This window comes from Meriones unguiculatus, chromosome 7, assembly GCF_030254825.1.
Source record: "Meriones unguiculatus strain TT.TT164.6M chromosome 7, Bangor_MerUng_6.1, whole genome shotgun sequence".
Taxonomy (NCBI): Eukaryota; Metazoa; Chordata; class Mammalia; order Rodentia; family Muridae; genus Meriones; species Meriones unguiculatus.
In genome coordinates, this window is record NC_083355.1 from 55,526,513 (window position 1) to 55,546,531 (window position 20,019).

The 20,019-nt window shown below is 40.3% G+C and overlaps 1 protein-coding gene across 2 annotated transcripts in view; it reads right to left on the reverse strand.

The window, feature by feature from the left end:
• Positions 1–3,197: 3,197 nt before the first annotated feature.
• The window catches only part of Prkd1 (protein kinase D1), a 352,137-nt gene continuing 335,315 nt past the window's right edge, over positions 3,198–20,019 (reverse strand). For both annotated transcript variants that reach the window (XM_060387453.1, XM_060387452.1), the window contains 2 exons: positions 4,996–5,081; positions 3,198–4,163 (listed from right to left, as the gene is read on the reverse strand). In XM_060387453.1, coding sequence (XP_060243436.1) covers positions 3,945–4,163; positions 4,996–5,081 — 305 coding nt within the window. In that variant the 3' untranslated portion in view covers positions 3,198–3,944. The remainder of the gene's footprint in view (positions 4,164–4,995; positions 5,082–20,019) is intronic.

A 20,019-nucleotide genomic window follows, 5' to 3' on the forward strand; every position in this document is an offset into this window, starting at 1 on the left:
GTGTTCTTAAAAATACGTATACAGCATAAAAAGGCAGGTAAAGAGAAACAATAACACAAAGAAAAACACCAAACATACAAATTGCAAAAGAATGTTAGGAGTTGGCATCAAGATGGGTTGAGAAAGTGTGTCCAAAAAGTGAAAGTTATTCCCTTGGCACCTCAGGGTAGCAAGGACTTCAGTGTGTCTTCAGGTAAACCAGAGTCCTCTTTCTTAAGATAGGTATAAGGTAAGACTGTGTAAAATAAGATTACTTCATAGAAAGGTGAGTTAATATAGACTGATCAAGGCCATGGAAAGGGAGAAGTGGCCTTTACATTTATGTACTCATTACACACATTCCATAAACACTTCAGCGTGTTTGTCCCAAAACACCTGCATTAAACAGTAGACATAACAAAAGCGACACTAGTCAAAATATTTCTCGCAGTATTCTCCTCTGGCGCAGGAAAAACAAGAACAGTGGTAGGCTCTGTGGTGGATCATGACATGCAGAGATCTGCAATTATGGCCTTTCGGAGGGTAGATGATGTTTCTGCCTGCAAACAACCGACAGTGACAAATACACATGGCACATTCTTCCTTGTGCTCGTCAAAATGATATAAAAATGTGTGTTGGCTTCTTGTATTAAACATATACTGGCTTGCTCCTATTGATATCAATATACACCATTGTTTTAAAGTATGGATGATTTACTGACAGTGATACTTAACATCAGCAGTGAGTACTGACTCAGAAACTGAAGCTTTATGGCATCACTGAAACCCAGACAGGAAGATGGTTGGCAAGGATGATTTGAACTTCTGATACTACTGCTTCAACTCCCAGTGCCTGGATTACAAGAATGAACCACTGTCTTCTGATTTATGTGATGCTGAGAATCAAACCCAACACTTCATGCATACCATGGCAACCACCCTAACTAAGATCTATAGTGCTCTGGGAACTTGATATCCAAATGTTAATTCACCCTTTAAAATCTCTAATTTATGAGACTGACACGTTGCCTCCTGCGCTAAGGAGGCAAGTTAAAATCTCTAATTTAAACACTCTAACAGTCATCCAAGCCCAAACCGAAGACACACTCATCACCTCCACATTTAGTCAGTAACAAGGACCTCCCAGCATCTCTTATATGCACATCTTTCCCATCCTCCTACTTTCCCTTGCTTTGGCCAGTTCTCCCTACCTCCTGGAAGGGTCGCTGGCCTTCAGTTACCTCACCTTGCCTCAGTGTTAATCCAGTCTTTGTGCTGCTGTCAAGGTGAACTTGTTGATGGTACAAACTCCTTTATTTGAAATGTGAATGGTTTTCTAAGATTCAAATACTACAAATTTGAAACCCTTAATACAGTATAAAAGCCCCTGACTCTCCCACACACCTCCCCTCTACTGAATATTGGATTGTGTCTCCAGTTCTCAGTTACACTTTCATGCATGTAAAAGTATCCTTTTAATCTCCCTGTCCTCTGTCATGCTTTCTCTGTGCAACCTGGTAGAAGTGCAAGTAGGAAAGAAAAACACCTGTTGGTTTTTCAAGCCATGCACAGACATCACTCCCTCGCTTTCCTTCCTCCAAGCTCAAGGCTGTGTCACACTTTGTGTTTGTATCTGATTTCCTAAAGATATCAGCAATTTAATTGTTTCCATTTAAGTCAGGAATCATGTCTGAAGAGGAATACCTTATTCACATCTCAAAATCATACATATGTCATTGCGCAAAAGAAAAATACAGTCAATATTTGCTGCAGGAGTAATACACTTCTCTGTAGTTTTGTAATTTATATTAAGTTCCTCTTCCCAATCAATAATCAAAGACTCCAGGATCTTTTATGGTATATGGGCAGTATAGTCAGAGTTTCTTACAGCACAGCCATCTTACTTCCCTGAGAAGTGACTGGAAGGATTTTCTGTTACAGCATATAAAAGGCAAAAATATATTTAACATGAATCATTATTATTTAAATTATGATTTGCTAGTGTATAGTATGTGCAAATGAGAAGGGATTTATATACTTTTACCCATTTACTCCTTCTTGAAGTTTCTTGCCAACATTTTGTCACAGGAAAGGTGCTGTTCATCTTGTGATGACACTCAGTGTTTAATTAGTTAACCTGTTCTGGTCTGTCAACCCAATGCGACATCTATGTGCTTCTGCATGCTGCCACTGTACATGAGTGTTTACATGGACATGTATGGATGCATACACACACACACACTCAATTTATATCATACCAAATCTTCCTAACGCAACAGATGTAGAAGCTAAAGTTTTCAGACTTACTTAAAAACATAGAGCTTAAACACTGAACAGATCAAATATTTTTCTTCATTCCACTAAATTAAAATAATTCAGTCTTAACACTTTGATTTATTCAATTGCCTTTCTACACTCATTCCTTGAAGCATTAATTAAATGCATTCTTTCCGTGATGTAGTGTACCGGTGTCACCTCTCTAAAAGAAGAGCACAAATCCACATCCCCTGACTTCATGTACTCTGTCTGGTCAGCGCAGTCCAGCATTCCCTCCTCTAGGTGACTGATACTGTTCACATGGATGCTCTTACGGATTGTTTTTTCAGTGTTTGTAGTTTATTAATTATATCCCCTACAATAAAGCTGCACCAGTCTTCAAACATGTCTCTGGTTTATGATCAGTCAGGAAGCCACACTGAGTTTGCAACTTGTAACATGCAGCTTCCTAGTCCAAGTTCCAGCTTGGCTTCATTAACGTTTTTCTTAAAAGCCTCCTTTGCAATTAAGTTAGGTAGCATGAAAGGTAGAAATATCAAGATATAAATGATATAAAAGATATAAACGCAAGATATGCAGGCTGGAGAGATGGTGCTGTGGTTGAGAGCACAGGACGTTCAACCCAGCACGCACACGGTGGCGCACAGCCACCCGTAACTCCTGTCCCACAGGAGCTGATACCCTCTTCCAACATACCCCACAGGGGCCAGGCACGCACATCACACACAGAAAAACATGCAAGGCAAAACATTCATGCAATCAAAGTGAATAAAGATTCAAAATTAGAAACATGCTTCACGACACTTTGGTGTGCACAGCCTAATCGCAAGCCATGGCACATTTTTTCATGCTCTTTGTGAAACACACCTCTAGACTTCACTGTCCTAAAAAGAAGGCCACAAACTATAAGTAAAAATAATTCAATTAGGCTGACACCGATGTTGAGAAGAATATTTATTTCTTATTATGGAAAAATACATAAAAGGCCAACATTTGCTGAGGTGCTGGTTTTCCTTAATACGGCTGGTATTGTAAGAAATGAGGAAGTGCATCTGACATGTATAGCAGTTTACATTCTAAGGCCTTTAGGCTTGGAGCAGCAGCTCCACGTATTGAGGTGCACTTGAGACAGTTTAAATACACTGAGGCAAACCAGAGCAGCAGCAGATTGGGAGCCACACAGGAAACTGTCCGCATGCAGCTCAATCTTAGGACTTCATATTCCTTCCCCACCCCGCAACCTGTGCATTTTCAGTTGCTCACAGAACACCAGCAAATTCTCTACTCCTCAAGTTTGCGTACACCACCACCATCAATGGGGCACATCATATATAATGATGTCATGGATAGGTGCTGGCTCTTACCAATTTGAGGCTCTGGTAGGAAAAACACTAATTTTCGAAGGCACAGTGGAGACAGGTTTAATGTATTAAATACAACATAAATCATTCACAATAACAAGTTTAGTGTTTCCGGGAACTTTTGTTAATACAACACAGTTGGTCACACAAAATACAAATGCTTCTGTTGATTTGTCTTGGCAACTCAGATACATCAACAGTGCTAACAGTTTAACAGCTTTGTTCTCATCTGACAGAAAATAATGGCAGTTCTGCAAGGCAAATGTTAAACCTGACCGTATGTATTTATTAATTCCACAGTGTTTTGACAGATCAGAAAGGATGGAATCAGAGGATGCTGACACGCTCACTGAGGGCTTTCATTTCTCTCTCGTCAGCCTCAGGACTGTTGCTGTGGCTGGTGTTCAGACTGACCAGGTGTGCGGGGTACCGCAGGCCCTGCTCGCCCGCGAACTGCTCCCACCTCGAGTCATCGCTCTCGTGGGTAATATAGCGTTCTCCAATTCTGCACTCCAGCTCTCGTAAATCTAACCAGGTCTGATAGTCCTGCAGAAGAAATTAAAAATTTCACCACAGAGATCACTGCAACTCGACATGCTTCTCCTATGTTGGCAGTTCTCACAGTCCGTGACATGACCTTTCCTGTGTTCTCTCACTGCTGCCTCCACACCCCAGGCAGCACCAAGGCATCCCATTTGCTCAACCTTAGACTGTACAGGCTGCTTGTAAGATGCCATGGCTCCAGGCGTGGATAATTAATGCTTGTAGTCAAGGAATTAGGAATGTTAACACTGCTTTGCAGTGTAACAGCAATAAGTAATTCTTCATTAGCTCAAAATACCATTTCCTAAACCTCAACATTCAATGTGGAAATAGCAAATATTTTAGAGAGTGCACACCCATAGACATTTGCATTTGGCATGTATTTATATTCATGCATAGTATTCTGAGGCTTGAAATACAGCTCCCAAATGAGACTAGTGCATGGGCAGATGGGCATCTATTGGGTCATGTATCAGGATTCAGTATACAGATGCTTTCTAAATCTGGTCTTCTGAGTTCTCATATGACTCTTTACATACATATATACATACATACACACATACATACATATATATATAGTGTGTGTGTGAGGTGGACTCTGGGTATGTGCTGTGTGCATGTGTATGCCTTTATCAAGTCTTTCTGGTAGAAAGAGGGATATTTAAAAACACTGAGCTGTTACTAAATCCCAAGAAGTCATCTACATTTTGGAAAAATAATGTTAGGGTAACTACACCTGTATAAACATGATAAAAGATTTCTAAGAATAATATCAAAATCTTATGTGAATAATTGGAAGCACACCCAAGTAAGAAAATCCAGGGATGACTTTTACCTGCAGCCAAGGGTGACTCAAGGTCTTATCCACACTGTAACGCTTTCTCATTTTCACTTGTAGCAAGTTATTGATAAGATCAATGGCTGAAAATTAATTGTTAAAATTATTGTTACAATAGTTACAAACATGTAGTGAATATGTAATTCATTTAGTCTTGGTCACATCTGCTGTTCTAGAGATGTAAACAGCAGCATATTGGTGACAGTAAAACATGAAACTAATTACCTGAGAATCCTAAAGCCTCAGTCTTCACTTTGTTTTGGATAAAAAGTAAATCAAGCTGGAAATAATGGGGTAAGTATTTTAATTTATTGCTCAATGTGAATTTAAATTTGGGTAGTTTGTAATATGTTTTTTAATTAATTTATTTTTTTATTAATTATAATTTATTCATTTTGTATCTCAGCTGTAGCTCCTGCCCTAGTCCCCTACCAATCTGTCCCTTCCTCTCTCTTCTCCTCCCATACCCCTCCCCAAGTCCACTGATAGGGGAGGTCCTCCTCCCCTTCCCTCTGACCCTAGCCTATCAGGTCTCATCAGGACTGGCTGCATTGTCTTCCTCTGTTGCCTGGTAAGGCTGCTCCCCACTCAGGGGAAGGTGATCAAAGAGCCAGCCCCTGAGTATGTCAGAGACAGTCCCTGTTCCCATTACTAGAGAACCCACTTGGACACTGAGCTGCCATGGGCTGTTCTTTTATGTATGAATTTTAATATATGTAATTTTAGATGTCTTTAACAAATATGATAAGACGAAGAGATGAAATTGAGGTGATGAAATTGCTTATTTTCTCATAAAATGAATCCAATATTTGAATAGATATAAAAGGAATTGCAGGTTTCACTTAGCTAGATTTGGTAAGTCAAGAGGCTGAGGCAGCAAGGCTGTTACACATTCAATGCTTGCCTGGGCTACAGTGTGAGATCCAGTTTTGAAACAAATACAAAATAAAATAAGTGAAACAGTTGATTAAAGTATACATATGTGGACATCATATATTCTAGGAAAAACACAGCCCAACATGAATCATGTCTCAGCATACATGTAACCTAAAAACATACAGTTCTTTAGGAAATGACTTTATCTTTGAAATTTTTCTCTTGCTTTTTCAAATGACAATAAATTAAGATTTATATTGGCAACCATTGCATTCCTAGTACAAGACAAGTATTGTGCTCTGAAGAGTTAGAATCACTGTTCAGTCTCATCCCCTGCCTATGTAGGGCTCCTGTGCCCAGGATTTTGAAGAAAGGGTGATTTTTCTATGTAAGTGCTGCATAAAGCACCTAACTAACACATGTGCGAGCAGTTTCTGCACTTAACCTCTGGGGACTGTATTTTCTACCCCCGCCACATTTCACTGTTCATTTCAATCTTCCTTTTTGGACTCATTTTCATAACTTCTGTATTTCACTTTATTGGCCCCCCCCCTCAAAGGGAAGCATTCAAACAATACCAGCATTTGTCCTGGGGCTTCTCTGACCTCTAGCCTGCCCCAGGCCTGAAATCTGACATGTGGATTTTTCAGCTAAAAGCCTTAATATTTGAAAAACTTATAATTAACTCCCCAAAGTTCCCCCGATTGCCAATTTTTAATACAGAAGTTCTGGAGATCTCCAGTGTCTGATTCATACCAACTTGTATGGCCTTAAAAATCCAGACTGACAAAAGGGCCAAAGTAACAAACTGCAACAGTCAGTCTAAATAGATTCAAAATTTTGACCCAGAGAAGAGCATGTCTGATTGCATGCGGGTTGATGCCCCAGGTCCCGCCTCTGAGAAAAAGGTATCGGACGGGTCTGATGTTCTTTGGGTGGATGACACCTAAATGAACATCAGCACAAAGTCCCAATTTATTTCTAATATCAGAGATCAGACCTCTACTCTTGCCTGATGCGTCTAAAACAAAAAGGGGGAACTGTAGAGAGCTGCATAATGCTGCGCCTTAAAGATGGAGCTGGTTTCCTCCTTCCACCTTCCTGATGGTGAGTGCTCTCTATCATGAACAACTCCACATTTGGCTAAGGCTGAGGATCTGGCTTGCTTCCATGTATGTAGACCTATCTGCATTGCCCACGTGGCACGCTGGGGTTGGCTACCCAGAGGCTATTAAAGCTGTGGCCTGGCTTTCCCCAGGGTCAGGTGATTGTTCAAGGTTCCTGAATAAACTGCATTGAAAAAAAATCTTCTATTATTAATCAAAGGAAATTAGGTCTTAGAATCTTTTGGCATCTAGGAGTTTCCCTATGATTCTGATACTTATAATGTTTTCCTACACTGAAGAGCTACACAATTGACACCAACTTTTTGATTAGGGAAATTAAATGCAACACCACACATTTAAAGGCCACCTCTGCCTGCCAACCCTGCCGTGGTGAGGGTGCCTGAGGAAGCACCATACTTAGTACAGTTTCAGAGCCCAAGCGTGTGTTTTCTGTGAGCTTTTGCAAGTATAGTTCTCTCAGTGTACAGTGCGTTGGGCACAGGATTTAAAATATCCATTCATATGATTTACTTGCTGGTGAGAAAAGTGCACCTTCCATTCCGGCTGCTGTGAAGTCAGGGAGCAAAAATGGAGGACAAGGGGTGACGGGAGCGCTTGTGTTCTTCGGTAGGCACTCAGCAGCATTACACTTCCTCAAGCACCGCAGGACATAAGTACACATTATTAATTCACTCATTCTGCCCTGAATTCTATAATTAGGAAGGTGGGGGTACAGTAACTCAACAAAAGGTCTGGTTTGTGTCCAAATGGGCCCCAGCGGTGAACCACACTGCCTAATGGCTAGGGAAGTCCTGGCAGAGGAGAAACTAGAAGTGTCTACAGGGAAATGGAAAATGTGAAGATGGAAAATTGTTCTGAATGGAGCATATGATCCTGGGCTTGCCTGCCACAGTCCCCTTGTGACCTGAATAAGCGCAGCAAAGCAGCAAGGTACTTCTGAGAGAAAGCACTTTAGGCTGCAAGGGGAGAGGTAGTCGGGTAGAGTGCGGATAAATGTGTTTCTGTGGCTCCTAAGAAACAGAATGCAAACCAAAACCCCACAAATGTACGAATTTCCAGTTAACATTACCGTCTTTTGTTACTCAGTAAAATAAGTTCATTTCTGGTTTTGAGACCACTGCTTCCTTATCAATACTCCTTGGGAATGCTCAAAACAATTTCATTAATGAAGTTCCATAAAAGGTAGCCTTAACTGCATGACCCAAAATATCTTCCAATAAATCAATTGTGCATACGTGTGTATATGTATGTGTGCCTGTGTGCAATGCCACACCTACCTCTTTTATACAGTTTCTGAATCTTGACTTCAGGTCATATGCTTGAGAAGCAAATCCATATTTCAAAAGAGATTCTAAAATTCTCTTTCCCTCCCTTCACTGCCCCCTCTTTTCTATTGACAAGCCATACCTAAGCTGATAAAATAACTGGGAATAAGAGTTTAATCACATCTGGGCATGATAGTTCACACCTGCAATCCCAGCTCTTGCAGAGGCTGGCGGATCTCTGTGAGTTTGAGGCCTGCCTGGTCTATAAAGTGAATCCAGGACAACAAGGCTACACAGAGAAACCCTGTCTTGAAAAGCAAAAAAAACAAACCAAACCAAACCAAAACAGTTTATCACTTGGGGATGGAGAGGTGGCTCAGTTAAGAACACATCTGTTCTTCCAGAGGACTCAAGTTTGCTCCAAGCATCCATGCTCAGTGGCTGATAATTGCTTGTACCTCCAGTGCCAGGAGATCCACTCCCTCTCCTGGTCTCTAAAAGCACCTGTGCACAGTGGCATATACAGGCACACACAAATGAATTTAAAAAACGAAGGCATATATCATATGTATGTATCAATTACTCATTTATTAGTCTTGTTACTGAATATTTTCTAAGTAACACCTGTTGGAATCTAGTTTGAGAAGCTGGCAATCCAGCTGCAATGTTAAAGTCACTGGCTCATGTCACTCCTGTCTTGCAGGGACTACAAACTGACAACTCAACTCTTAGCTTTCTGCTCAATGAAAAGGGTTTTTCTTTCCTAAGTTACCTAGACTTTCCTATTTGTATCTTAGATGTTTTAGATGGAGAAGCTGTTGGATACAGCAGCTTTTCAGTCTCTCTCAGCCTCCTATGTAACAATGGCTCTAGTAGTCTATTAGATCGCAGTCATTTTACAAAGACTTCTAGTAGTCACTTGACTTTTCTAACATCCTTGTTAACATTTTGAGCAAAATTTTGCTCAGTATTGGTGGCCAGTTTGATTTACATGCAGGCATTCTTTTTGGCACACAGGCATTCTTCATATGACATAGGAGTAAAAGATTTTATTATTCAAAAGGTTGCATTCATGTCTGATTTAGTATAGTAATAGTCCTATGAGATGTGGCTTCAATCTCTACTTCTAATGGAAAAAAGACAAGCCAAGTTCCGGAAGATGGCAGCTTGGTCAGAGTCAGGTGGTTGTGAAGCAATGTGCTGAGGCTGTAGCCCTGGACATCCAGTCACAGGCTGTGTGTTACAGGGCACAGCGCATGGGAGCCATATTGTTCTGTAAGTGTGCTGTTAGTAACCAATGATGTCATCATTTCACAATTTTATAATTGTTTTCTACCCTGAACATTAAATTCTTCATTCTGTTTCTAGCCCACTTTTGAATATTGAATTCAAGGCTTCTTATGTTTCGTTGTAACTGAGGCCCACAGTTTAGCCATCAGAGAATACTCTGAATATGATAGGATTTCATTTTGTCATTTTTTTTTTACCCTTCCACATGAAAAAGTCCATTTGCTATATGTAATCTCATTATTAGAACTTTTTTTTTGACAAAGCACAGCACTTAGAACTTAGAACTTTCTGGCTATATCTTAAATCATGCTTCTAACTACCAGGAGTATTCATTATTTCCTGAGCACATTTTTCCTACTGCAAAGTTTCCGTCTAGTTCGTACTTGATTATCCGCAACAGACTATCATAGGAGGTTTCCCAACTCACAACATACATTATTGTGATCAAGACATATCGTCCTTGATGCTACTTTCTCTCCCAATCTGCATATCCTACTTGAAAAGAAGGTAGCTATTATGACATGAGAGATCGCTGGTAAAACAATTCTTATAAATACTGACTTTAGTCATTTCCTCTAAAGACCAAGATTTGTTTTCTAAATGTTTAAAACCAGTTAGTTATTTACTATAGGAATCTGTCAGAAATAGTCTGAGATTCTTGGTGAATGAATTCTGCATCAACACTCCTTTTATGAAATTTAGGCAACTGTGGCCTGTTTTACACACCTTAGTATCTCTCTCACTTCAATCATGGATCACTCAAAAGTACACTAGCCATAAGCCCACACTGGTTAGCTTCTTAATGGATTCAGGATGTATTTGTCTCTCATCTGTTACTGAGAGTTCATAAGGGCACCTCCATGTCCTCCCTGGTTCTAGTTCCCAACAGACACTACTGTGAATATTTCACCACCCACCAACACACATACACACACAGAAAGACAAAGAGAAGAAAAGGGAACGGCATTGACAAAATAGAAACTCCAGGGAGAACAGTCTTCCAAAGAGGGGCCTGCAGAAGGCCAAGGTGGCTCTGCAAATTTCATTGTTCTTAAAAACAGAATAATCCCTACTGTATATTGCATATGTGTACTAAGTTTCCATTATCCACTCATCAGTTGATTGATATCATGGCTATGTCCAATTTCTGCCTATGATGAACAGAGCAGCGATAACAATGGATGAGCAAGTATCTCTATGGAGAGATGTTAGTGTTAAGTTTTAGATATGAGTGTTTCAGTCAGAGTAACAAAGAGGTTAAATAGTTAACAAAGGGCCATAGGTGAAGAGGGTTCCTCCAAGGAAGGTGGAATAGAATATAGTGTTATAAAGAGATAAAGAAGAACTAGGAGAATTAAATGAGGAGGGAAATGGAAGGGCAAGGTATGTAGGAGGGAATATGGGAGGGGACAACTAATGCTAATGGCCTCTTAGATGAAAAGGCATATAAAATCCCACTAACTCTGGATTCCCTAAAACATATATGCGTATGAAAGGACTCTACATGAACTCACCATATAAACAATGACATAGCTTGACATCTTATGCCACTAAGTAAAATCTTGTTGAGCTGTTAGTTCAACAAGAGCTGTAGATCGCCCCAAGAACATCACAGGCTATTGCCAAGGCTGTTGCTTGCTTTCCAGAGCCTTATGGTAAAGCCTTCTTGCTAAAGACACAACTTAGTTATATCTCCGAACATCAAGGAACCAAACTGGAGCCCAACTACAAGCTTTACTCCTTCCGAGTAGCATTCATAGTGTTGAAAGGTACTTTTCATGCTACTGGAGGAGAAAATAATCATCAATATGATTCAGTTACAAAGTCATCAAACTACAACAGTGACCTGTCTGGAAAATATGATGCTGCAATAATGGCACAAGTGTAATTGTAGTTACCAATAATTTTTAATTGTATTTAAGGCCTGTTCTATTAGATAAAACCTATACCTAAAACTGCTAAAGGGGCCATGAACCTAAGATTCAATAGGTCATAACCCCTAAGTAAAATTCTACTACAATTTTTCTGTTAAAGGAATACAGGAATAAAATGATTACTAATGACATATTCTGATGCCCACAGAGCAGTGCATCAGTAAACTCTCATAAGAGAGGGTTTTTATTTTTAATTTTTGAAGTATACTGCAATTAACACAGATACCAGCGACTGGACAATATGTAAACAGTGAGAGACTTTGGAGTACTCAGCCCTAATTTGGGATGTCCGTATCTACCACAGTGGGCCTCTGAACGACTCTACCCAGCAGTGTGTCAAAGTAGAAGCTGAGACTCATAGCCAAGCTTTGGGCAGAGTGCAGGGAATCTTATGAAAGAAGGACGAAATAGAAAGACGTGGAGGGGACAAGTGCTCCACAAGGAGACCAACAGAACAAAAAATAAGGGCATGGGGTGTTTTCTGAGACTGATACTCCAACCAAGGACCATGCATTAATATAACCTAGAACTCCTGCACAGAAATAGCCCATGGCAGCTCAGAGTCCAAGTGGGTTGCCTAGTAAGGGGAACAGGGACTGTATCTGACATGAACTCAGTGGCTGGCTCTTTGATCACCTCCCCCTGAGGGGGAAGCAGCCTTACCGGGCCACAGAGGAGGACAATGCAGCCAGTCCTGATGAGACCTGATAGGCTAGGGTCAGGAGGAAGGAGAGGAGGACCTCCCCTACCAGTGGACCAGGGAAGGGGCATGGGAGGAGAAGGGGGGGAGGGCAGGATTGGGAGGAGTGAAAGAGGGGACTACAGTTGGGATGCAAAGTGAATAAACTGTGATTAATATAAAAAAACTAAAATTAAAAATAAATAAATAAAACTCTTCTCCTCAAGACTCAGAAATCTACATAAAAGAGGAGGTAGAATAATTGTGAGAATCAGAGATGATGAAGTACTTCAAGGAAATAGCATCTTCCACAAACAACAGGACTGATGTACATGTGGACACAAAGAGACTATGGCAGCAGGCCCAGGACTTGCACATCCTTAAACCAGACACAAACCCAGCACCAAAAGGGAGATATGTACACAAACTGCCATCCTTAACCAAGAAGCTGTTTGTAACTGATACCTGCTGGGAAAGGGAAATACGTTCTCTCCAGGGGAGTAGGCTTGGATGTATCAACCACACTCCAGGACAGAAACCATGCGGCAGGAGTAGGTGTTCAACATGGATTCCATGTTAGTTTGGGTTTATTTTGGAGGGTGTGGGTACCTCTGTTTCACTTTGTTTTGGTATAATTTTTTATCTTATTTGTTTTGATTTTCAGGGTTTTGTTGTTGTTGAAAAAAGTGAGAAAGAACATAAAGTTAGGTGAATAGGAAAGTGGACAAGATCTGGAAGGAGTTGGGTGAGGGAATTAATATAGAAGTTCATCACATGAAAAAATATTTTTAAAAAGGCTGAATGCTGAACTAGAAGGAGCGGTGTAAGACATGGCTTTAGAATGTGAGGATGTGCAGAGAGAAAGTAGCAGAGAAAGATACAAATGTAGGCCACGTTGTGAATCCCTCTAAAACGCAAAGTGGAGGACAGAGAACATGTTTAGGAGGGTAGGACATCAGATGGAAAAGCAGCGTGCTGGTGCCCAGGCAGAAGAGGAAAGCCACGGAGAACCTACAGGTCACACGGGACTCTTTGAGGGTTCAGAGTGTAACCTGGAAACCTACAAGGAAAGAATATGTAGACATCCTACACCTCCTTCCACAAAACCAGAAAGACAATTATTTTACACTACAGGCTCTCAGGGCATGAGGAATGCTGTAACATAGTACAGGCTTTTAACCTGTGTGGAGTGACAAGCTGATGCCATTTTGAAAAGCTGGTTTTCTTCAAGGGTCAAAGCAATGAAGTATGTTATACTATCTACTTCCTTTACACCCTCCTCCCCTAACTGTGTCTGTCCTAGCAGACAATAAGGACAACCTGGGAAGCAAGTGCTTTATTTGCAGTGAACATGGCAGTTTGTTTGCATTGTCATGATTACATTCCAACCACCCCATCATATTTATTCTTATAGTCAGTCTTGACACTATTCTAGCAATTCTATTCTTTTTACTGATAAGCTCAGTCCCATGAAGAGTCCACTGTCATATTTTAGGTAGCCATATTAGAGAAATATGGGGAGTTTTTTCCAGTTTCCTTTTTATGGGAGCATTATCAACAATTGTATGATATAAATTTCAGTTTTTACATTTCCCATTCATGATCAAAGACTTTGGTTATTTCAAAAATGCCTATAACCATACATTTGTGTTTTCCTGAAAATTGAAGGGGGGTTAGTTTTAAAATCTAATGTTTTTTTTAACCTTTTTATTGTTTTTGTTTTTTGCCTTTGTTTTGCTATAAGTTCCTGGCTTACAACTTTCTTCCCAGTAATTTTTCTCATTACTCTATCACATGAGAGACTAAAACATCAGTAGAATTTTACCACATACTCATTTTTTAACAGAATGGATCCTCTGAAAACTGTCAGGACAGCTAAAGCTCTGTGGAGCTCATGGGGAGGTACAGAAGAACATCCGAGGAAGATGAAATTGAAGGATATACAAAGATGCTGAGGGATTTGTGTTTAATAGGCAAATAAGTGCTCCATGAATAAAGGTATTTAGATTCAACTTTCTTCTGGTATCAAAGCACAGAATTAAACTTGAAATTACAGCCATATTTTAGTCATTTTATGTTTCAAAGCAAACACTAAATATGTGAATAACAACTTCTGAGTGTGGACAGGTTGTCCAGCAATACTGTAGAAAATGGAAAGCATATAAAGACTGACGGACATCTGGAAAGATCTGTCATGGACACTTTTGAATAACCAGCATATACATCTCCCATCAAATCCTATCTCCGTCTTTCATCATGTCCTTTTATCAGCTCAATGTATGGCAAGTTCATCCTTCTTTCTCCATAAAATTTTAGCTCCTTTGAGGGCAGACAATTGGGGTAATCATTTTTCACTAAACTTGATGAGTCTCTAAAACAATAGATTAATCCAAACTTAAGGTTTTCGAAAATTGCTAAAATGCCATTTGGTAGCTTCAGTTCATTAATCAACGTATTACATGCCCTCTTTCTCAGCTCTAAGATTTAGCACCCATACTGATTGTGTATCGTCTGTATGTTCAGTTATGATGGATGATGGGGTGCCACAGCTGGGGAGAATGTAACGGATCACAGGATCAACAGTGACTATGGTCATAAATTCAGAACCATGCTGAGGATATTTGTAACAGTGTTTAATTTACAGCAAGGAAGGGACTTACAGCATACCAGTGCTCATCTTTCTTTTCTAGATAGAACATGTTTTATTTTCCACCCCTAGCCTATTCAGGTTGATATTTTAGATTAGAAAGCAGTTCAGAGATACGCTTTTTTTGATGGCGCCATCACCACCCACCCTCTAAGCTCTTTTCTTCAAGGCAGTGGTACACCCCTAGCCCCTTTCAACTCTACCTCTGACTGCTGAAATGTAGTGCTTACTACTTTTCTCCCTTTGCTTGGCTTCACGCTGATGGGAACTTGTGTGTTTATTTTAAAAATCGTTTTGCAACCCTTCACATTCTAGCTCTCAACCCAGCATGCCGTTGCCCAGCAACACGAACTGGGGAGCTCCTCTCAGGGGCTGCAACCAGAGGCTGCCAGCAGCTAACAAGGCCACTGGAAATCATCATCTCACTCGTTCGCGAGTCAATTACCGGAATCCAATGAAGTGTAAGACCTTTAGAGACTCAAGTCAATGGCTTTCCTGCTCTCCGTTCTTTCCTCTGTAGAAAGTATTCTCTCAGTGGTGACTCTGCTTCGCATTCAATCTCTTATTTTTTTCTGAAGATTGGCAACTCAATCTTGGAAACCATGAATTGTTTCAACACACGCATACAGAGGTTATCAAACTCATGCTTGACTGACTCAAAATTTAAGATAGCAACATAAATATATTTCTCTCATAGATTGTTCTCTATTTCCACTGCACCTAAAATCCTTTAAGAGAGTTATGTTCCTAAACATGAATACCAGAGAAAGGTAAAAATCTCTAGGTGAGGAGTGTCCAGACAGGTACTGGGAGTTAGAAGTGCCTTGGGGATTTCTAGTATGCTCAGGGTTTGAACTTGGCTGCTAAACCGCTTTGCAGAAGGTATGTATCTGTCCATGGATCCCTGCCAATGCTGGGATTGTTGGCTTTTAGAACAGACTTTGTGTTGCAAGGGTTTAAAGGTACAAGAACATTGAAATTGGTTAATAGCTGGGTTACTATGGTCCCCGTGGACCACAGAATAGGTGGAGAATAATATAAGAAAAAACATTAAGAATATATTATTCTGAAGCATACCTTGCTCAGTATTTTAGGATCAAGATTCAGTGTGGCTTTCAGGCTAACTTCTAGCAGAAAATGCTGATAGTAAGAGTAACCAAGTCAGATTACATAAACAATTCCTTAAAGCGTTACAGTTTAGAGCAATGGGTGATCCTGGTAAGAAAACATTTCAGCCAAATGAAACTAAGTCCCCTATTTGGATCTTTCAGTCCTCTACCCCCTAATTTCTTTTTTTTTTCAGTCCTCTTCCCCCTAATTTCTAATTGCAGAACTGGGAAATATGAGATATTGGCAACATCTATAAGAATGAGTTAAACCCTTAAAGCCCAGTTACTTATGATTCTACCCATTGTCCCCAAATCAACTATGTGACATACTGAATATGTTTAAAATGAAGGAGGTATTGGCTGCACACTACCATCACTCACCACCACCAGCACCAGCAGCAACATCACTATTGTATAGTTTTACTTTGGAGCCCAAGTTGGCTTTCAACATCCAGTCCATGACTCCTAAATTCTGAGATTACAGGAGTGTGCACTGTGCTGGTAACGCAAACTTAATAACAGTTACAGAACACCAAGTTAGATCTGTTTTGAGAGTCTGTTTAAAAGTACCATAAGCGAAGAAGACTGTTCTTGGATGAGAGTCACCAGGAGAAGAGAGAGTGGGGCACACATGAAGATCACTAATGAGCCTCCATTTAGATTAGAATTGTTCCACCAGCTGAGACACAGAAGTGCTTCTGCTCATTGAATTAGTCTCTAACTTATTTGGGTCCTTCTAATCCTACATATTTTCTCTTATTTTATTTTTTATTTTTAAAAATATCATTCCCCTAGTCTACTGATAGGGGAAGTCCTCCTCCCATACTATCTGACCCTAGCCTATCAGGTCTCATCAGGACTGTCTGGATCCTCTTTGTCTGTATCCTAGTAAGGCCACCTCTCCAGGGGAAAGTCATCAAAGGGCAGGCAACCGAGTTCATGCCAGAGACAGCCCCTGTTCCCCTTACAAGGCCACCCATGGAGACTGAACTAGCCATGGGCTACATCTGAGCAGGGGTCTAGGTCCTCTCTATGCATGGTCCTTGGTTGATTCATCAGTCTGTGCAGGACCGACTGGGGTCCAGATTTTGGAGACTCTGTTGCTCTTTGTGGAGCTCTTATCCCCTCCCAGTCTTACTATCTCCCCCTTCTTTCATTAGATTCCCTGCACTCTGCCCAAAGCTTGGCTATGAGTCTCAGCATCTGCTTTAATACCCTGCTGGGTAGAGTCTTTCAGGGGCCCCCTGTGGTGGCTCCTGTCCTGTTCCCTGTCTTCTTCTGCTTCCAATGTCTATCCTCTTTGCCCTTCTGAATGAGAATGAAGAATCTTCCCTAGACCACAGAGGGCAAATATCCAGAATATATAAAGAACTAAAGAAATTAAACAGCAACAAATCAAGTAATCCAATTAAAGAATGGGATACGGAGCTAAACAGAGAATTCACAATACAGGAATACAGAATAGCAGAGAAATACTTAAAGAAAGAAATTCTCAACACTCTTAGCTATTAGGGAAATACAAATCAAAACCACCCTGAGATTTCACGTTATACCCATCAGAATGGCTAAGATCAAAAACTCAAGTGACAACACATGCTGGAGAAGTTGTGGAGAAAGGGGAACCCTCCTCCACTGCTGGTGGGAATGTAACTTGTACAACCACTTTGGAAATCAATCTGGTGCTTTCTCAGACAATTAGGAATAGTGCTACCTCAAGATCCAGCTATACTACTCCTAGGCATATATCCAAAGGATGCTCAATTGTACAGCAAGGGCATTTGCTCAACCATGTTCGTAACAACTTTATTTGTAATAGCCAGAAGCTGGAAACAACTCAGATGCCCCTCAGTTAAGGAATGGATACAGAAATTGTGGTATGTTTACACAATGGAATACTGCTCAGCAATTAAAAACAAGGAAATCATGAAATTTGCAGGTAAATGGTGGGAACTAGAAAAGATCATCCTGAGTGAGGTATCCCAGAAACAGAGAGACACACATGGTATATACTCTCTTATAAGTGGATATTAGACACATAATATAGGACAATCATACTAAAATCTGTACACCTAAAGAAGCTAAGCAAGAAGGAGGACCCTGGGTAAGATGAGCAATCCTCATTCAGAAAGGTAAAAGGGATGGACATCAGAAGAGGGCAAAAACAAGGAACAGCACAGGAGCCTACCACAGAGGGGCTCTGAAAGACTCTACCCTGCAGGGTATCAAAGCAGAGACTGAGACTAATAGCCAAACTTTGTGGAGAGTGCAGGGAATCTCATGAAAGAGGAGGGAAATAGGAAGACCTGGAGGAGACAGGAGCTCCACAAGGAGAGCAGAAAAAAAAAATCTTCCCTACGTTTTCCTTGTTGTTTAGCTTCTTTAGGACTACTGATGTTTATCCTATATCATATGTCTAATAGCCACTTACAAGTGAGTATATACCATGTGTATTTTTCTACTTCAGGGTCACCTCACTCAGGATAATCTTTTCTTGAAAATTTCACTATTTCCTTGTTTTTAATACCTAAGTAGTATTCCATTGCATAAATGTGCTATAATGTCTGTTGGGTCCAAAAAAGAAAAAAAAAAAAAAAAACCTCACTCTACTGGTGGACATTTTTCAAATTATCATATACCACAGGCTCACAATTGTCAAATCCCTCTTTAATGAATACAATGAAAGGCTCTTCTAAAACTTAAACATAGTTACAAAATTTTAATTTGAGATCAATTTAAAATGTTAACCTGACCCCCCATTGAGGTTCTGACTCACATAACTCACTTTACTTTATCAACTGTGATTGCATTCCTGGCACCCAGGCAGCATGCTGAAGCATTCTCTGACTAAGCCTAACACCTCTCCTGTGTGCTGTTTCGGCTGACAGTGGTGTTAATATGTTGACGAATCAATCTAGTCATTAATATTCAGCAGGCTTGCCGGACCTGCAAGCCCCATAAACTGTTATAACATAGTGTAATTATTAATATGACAATTGTCTTCCTTTTGTTTCTCCTGCCTTAGATTTCTGGGTCTTTCTAACCAAAGCTTACATTCAGTGAGTTTCCTTTTTGTTTTGAACAGTACGTTGTGAAAGGAGGACCTACAGCTGGTTCCAGTTCCTGGCAAAGCACTACTTATAAAGTGTTTAGCATTCTGGAACACTGTTGGGTTCTGAAAACATCCCACGTGGTGATGGTGTGTGGCTTTTATTTAGCTTTTCTTTGTAATTGTACTGGCTGTATTTTTCAATTTTGTGGGAAAACACACTTGCAGCCAATTTTATTTGAACTTATCACGTTGAATGGCAAAAACTACTTTAAAATAAAATGTGAATGTTTGGATACATTTACTGGTATCTCACAGCTACTGGATACTTTAAGGTATTATATAATCTACAAGATACAGCTGAGCGCTGAGCTCAACTCAGAGGATAAATTAGAGCCATGCTTATCAGTGACGAAAAAGGCATAAATATTATGGTTGATGCTGTTAGGGCTCACAAATGGAAGAAACCTGTTGTCACCAAATCATCACAATTTGATAATTAATAAATGCTGCCCTAAGGAAAAGGCTTGAGATCAGTGCGAGGGTGTTTCCATTTTCCATTTCATATTTATATATGTGGTGTGTGAAGCCTTTCTGTTTGATCAGAATTCTTGATAATAGCAGCTAGTCATGTGACTGGAGTTCTGAGCAGCAACAACACTGCAGGTGGCCTGGGTGTAGGGACTCCTTCAGACTTCACCTGTGAACACAGAAAACGATCTTCTGTCCGCAGGGGTCAGGGGCTCCTTAGGAGACAATTTCCCAGGCTGCTTCTGTGTTGATTACTGCCTTTTCACCTCACTAATGGCATATAAGGGAATATCAAAACTCAGAAAGAAAAAAAAATAATTTCTTCACTGCCAATTACTAACTTTGCTCAAATGAAATGCACATGTCTAATTGACCACATCAATTTGATGATAGCAGTGTACTGTTACTCTAACAAACGCTTTCAAATTCATCACTGCAGGGATGTCCTTATTCACTTAATGAGGCAACTTACACTGAAGCAAATTTTGTCTCACTTCATCAGCCTTCAGCCCTCAGT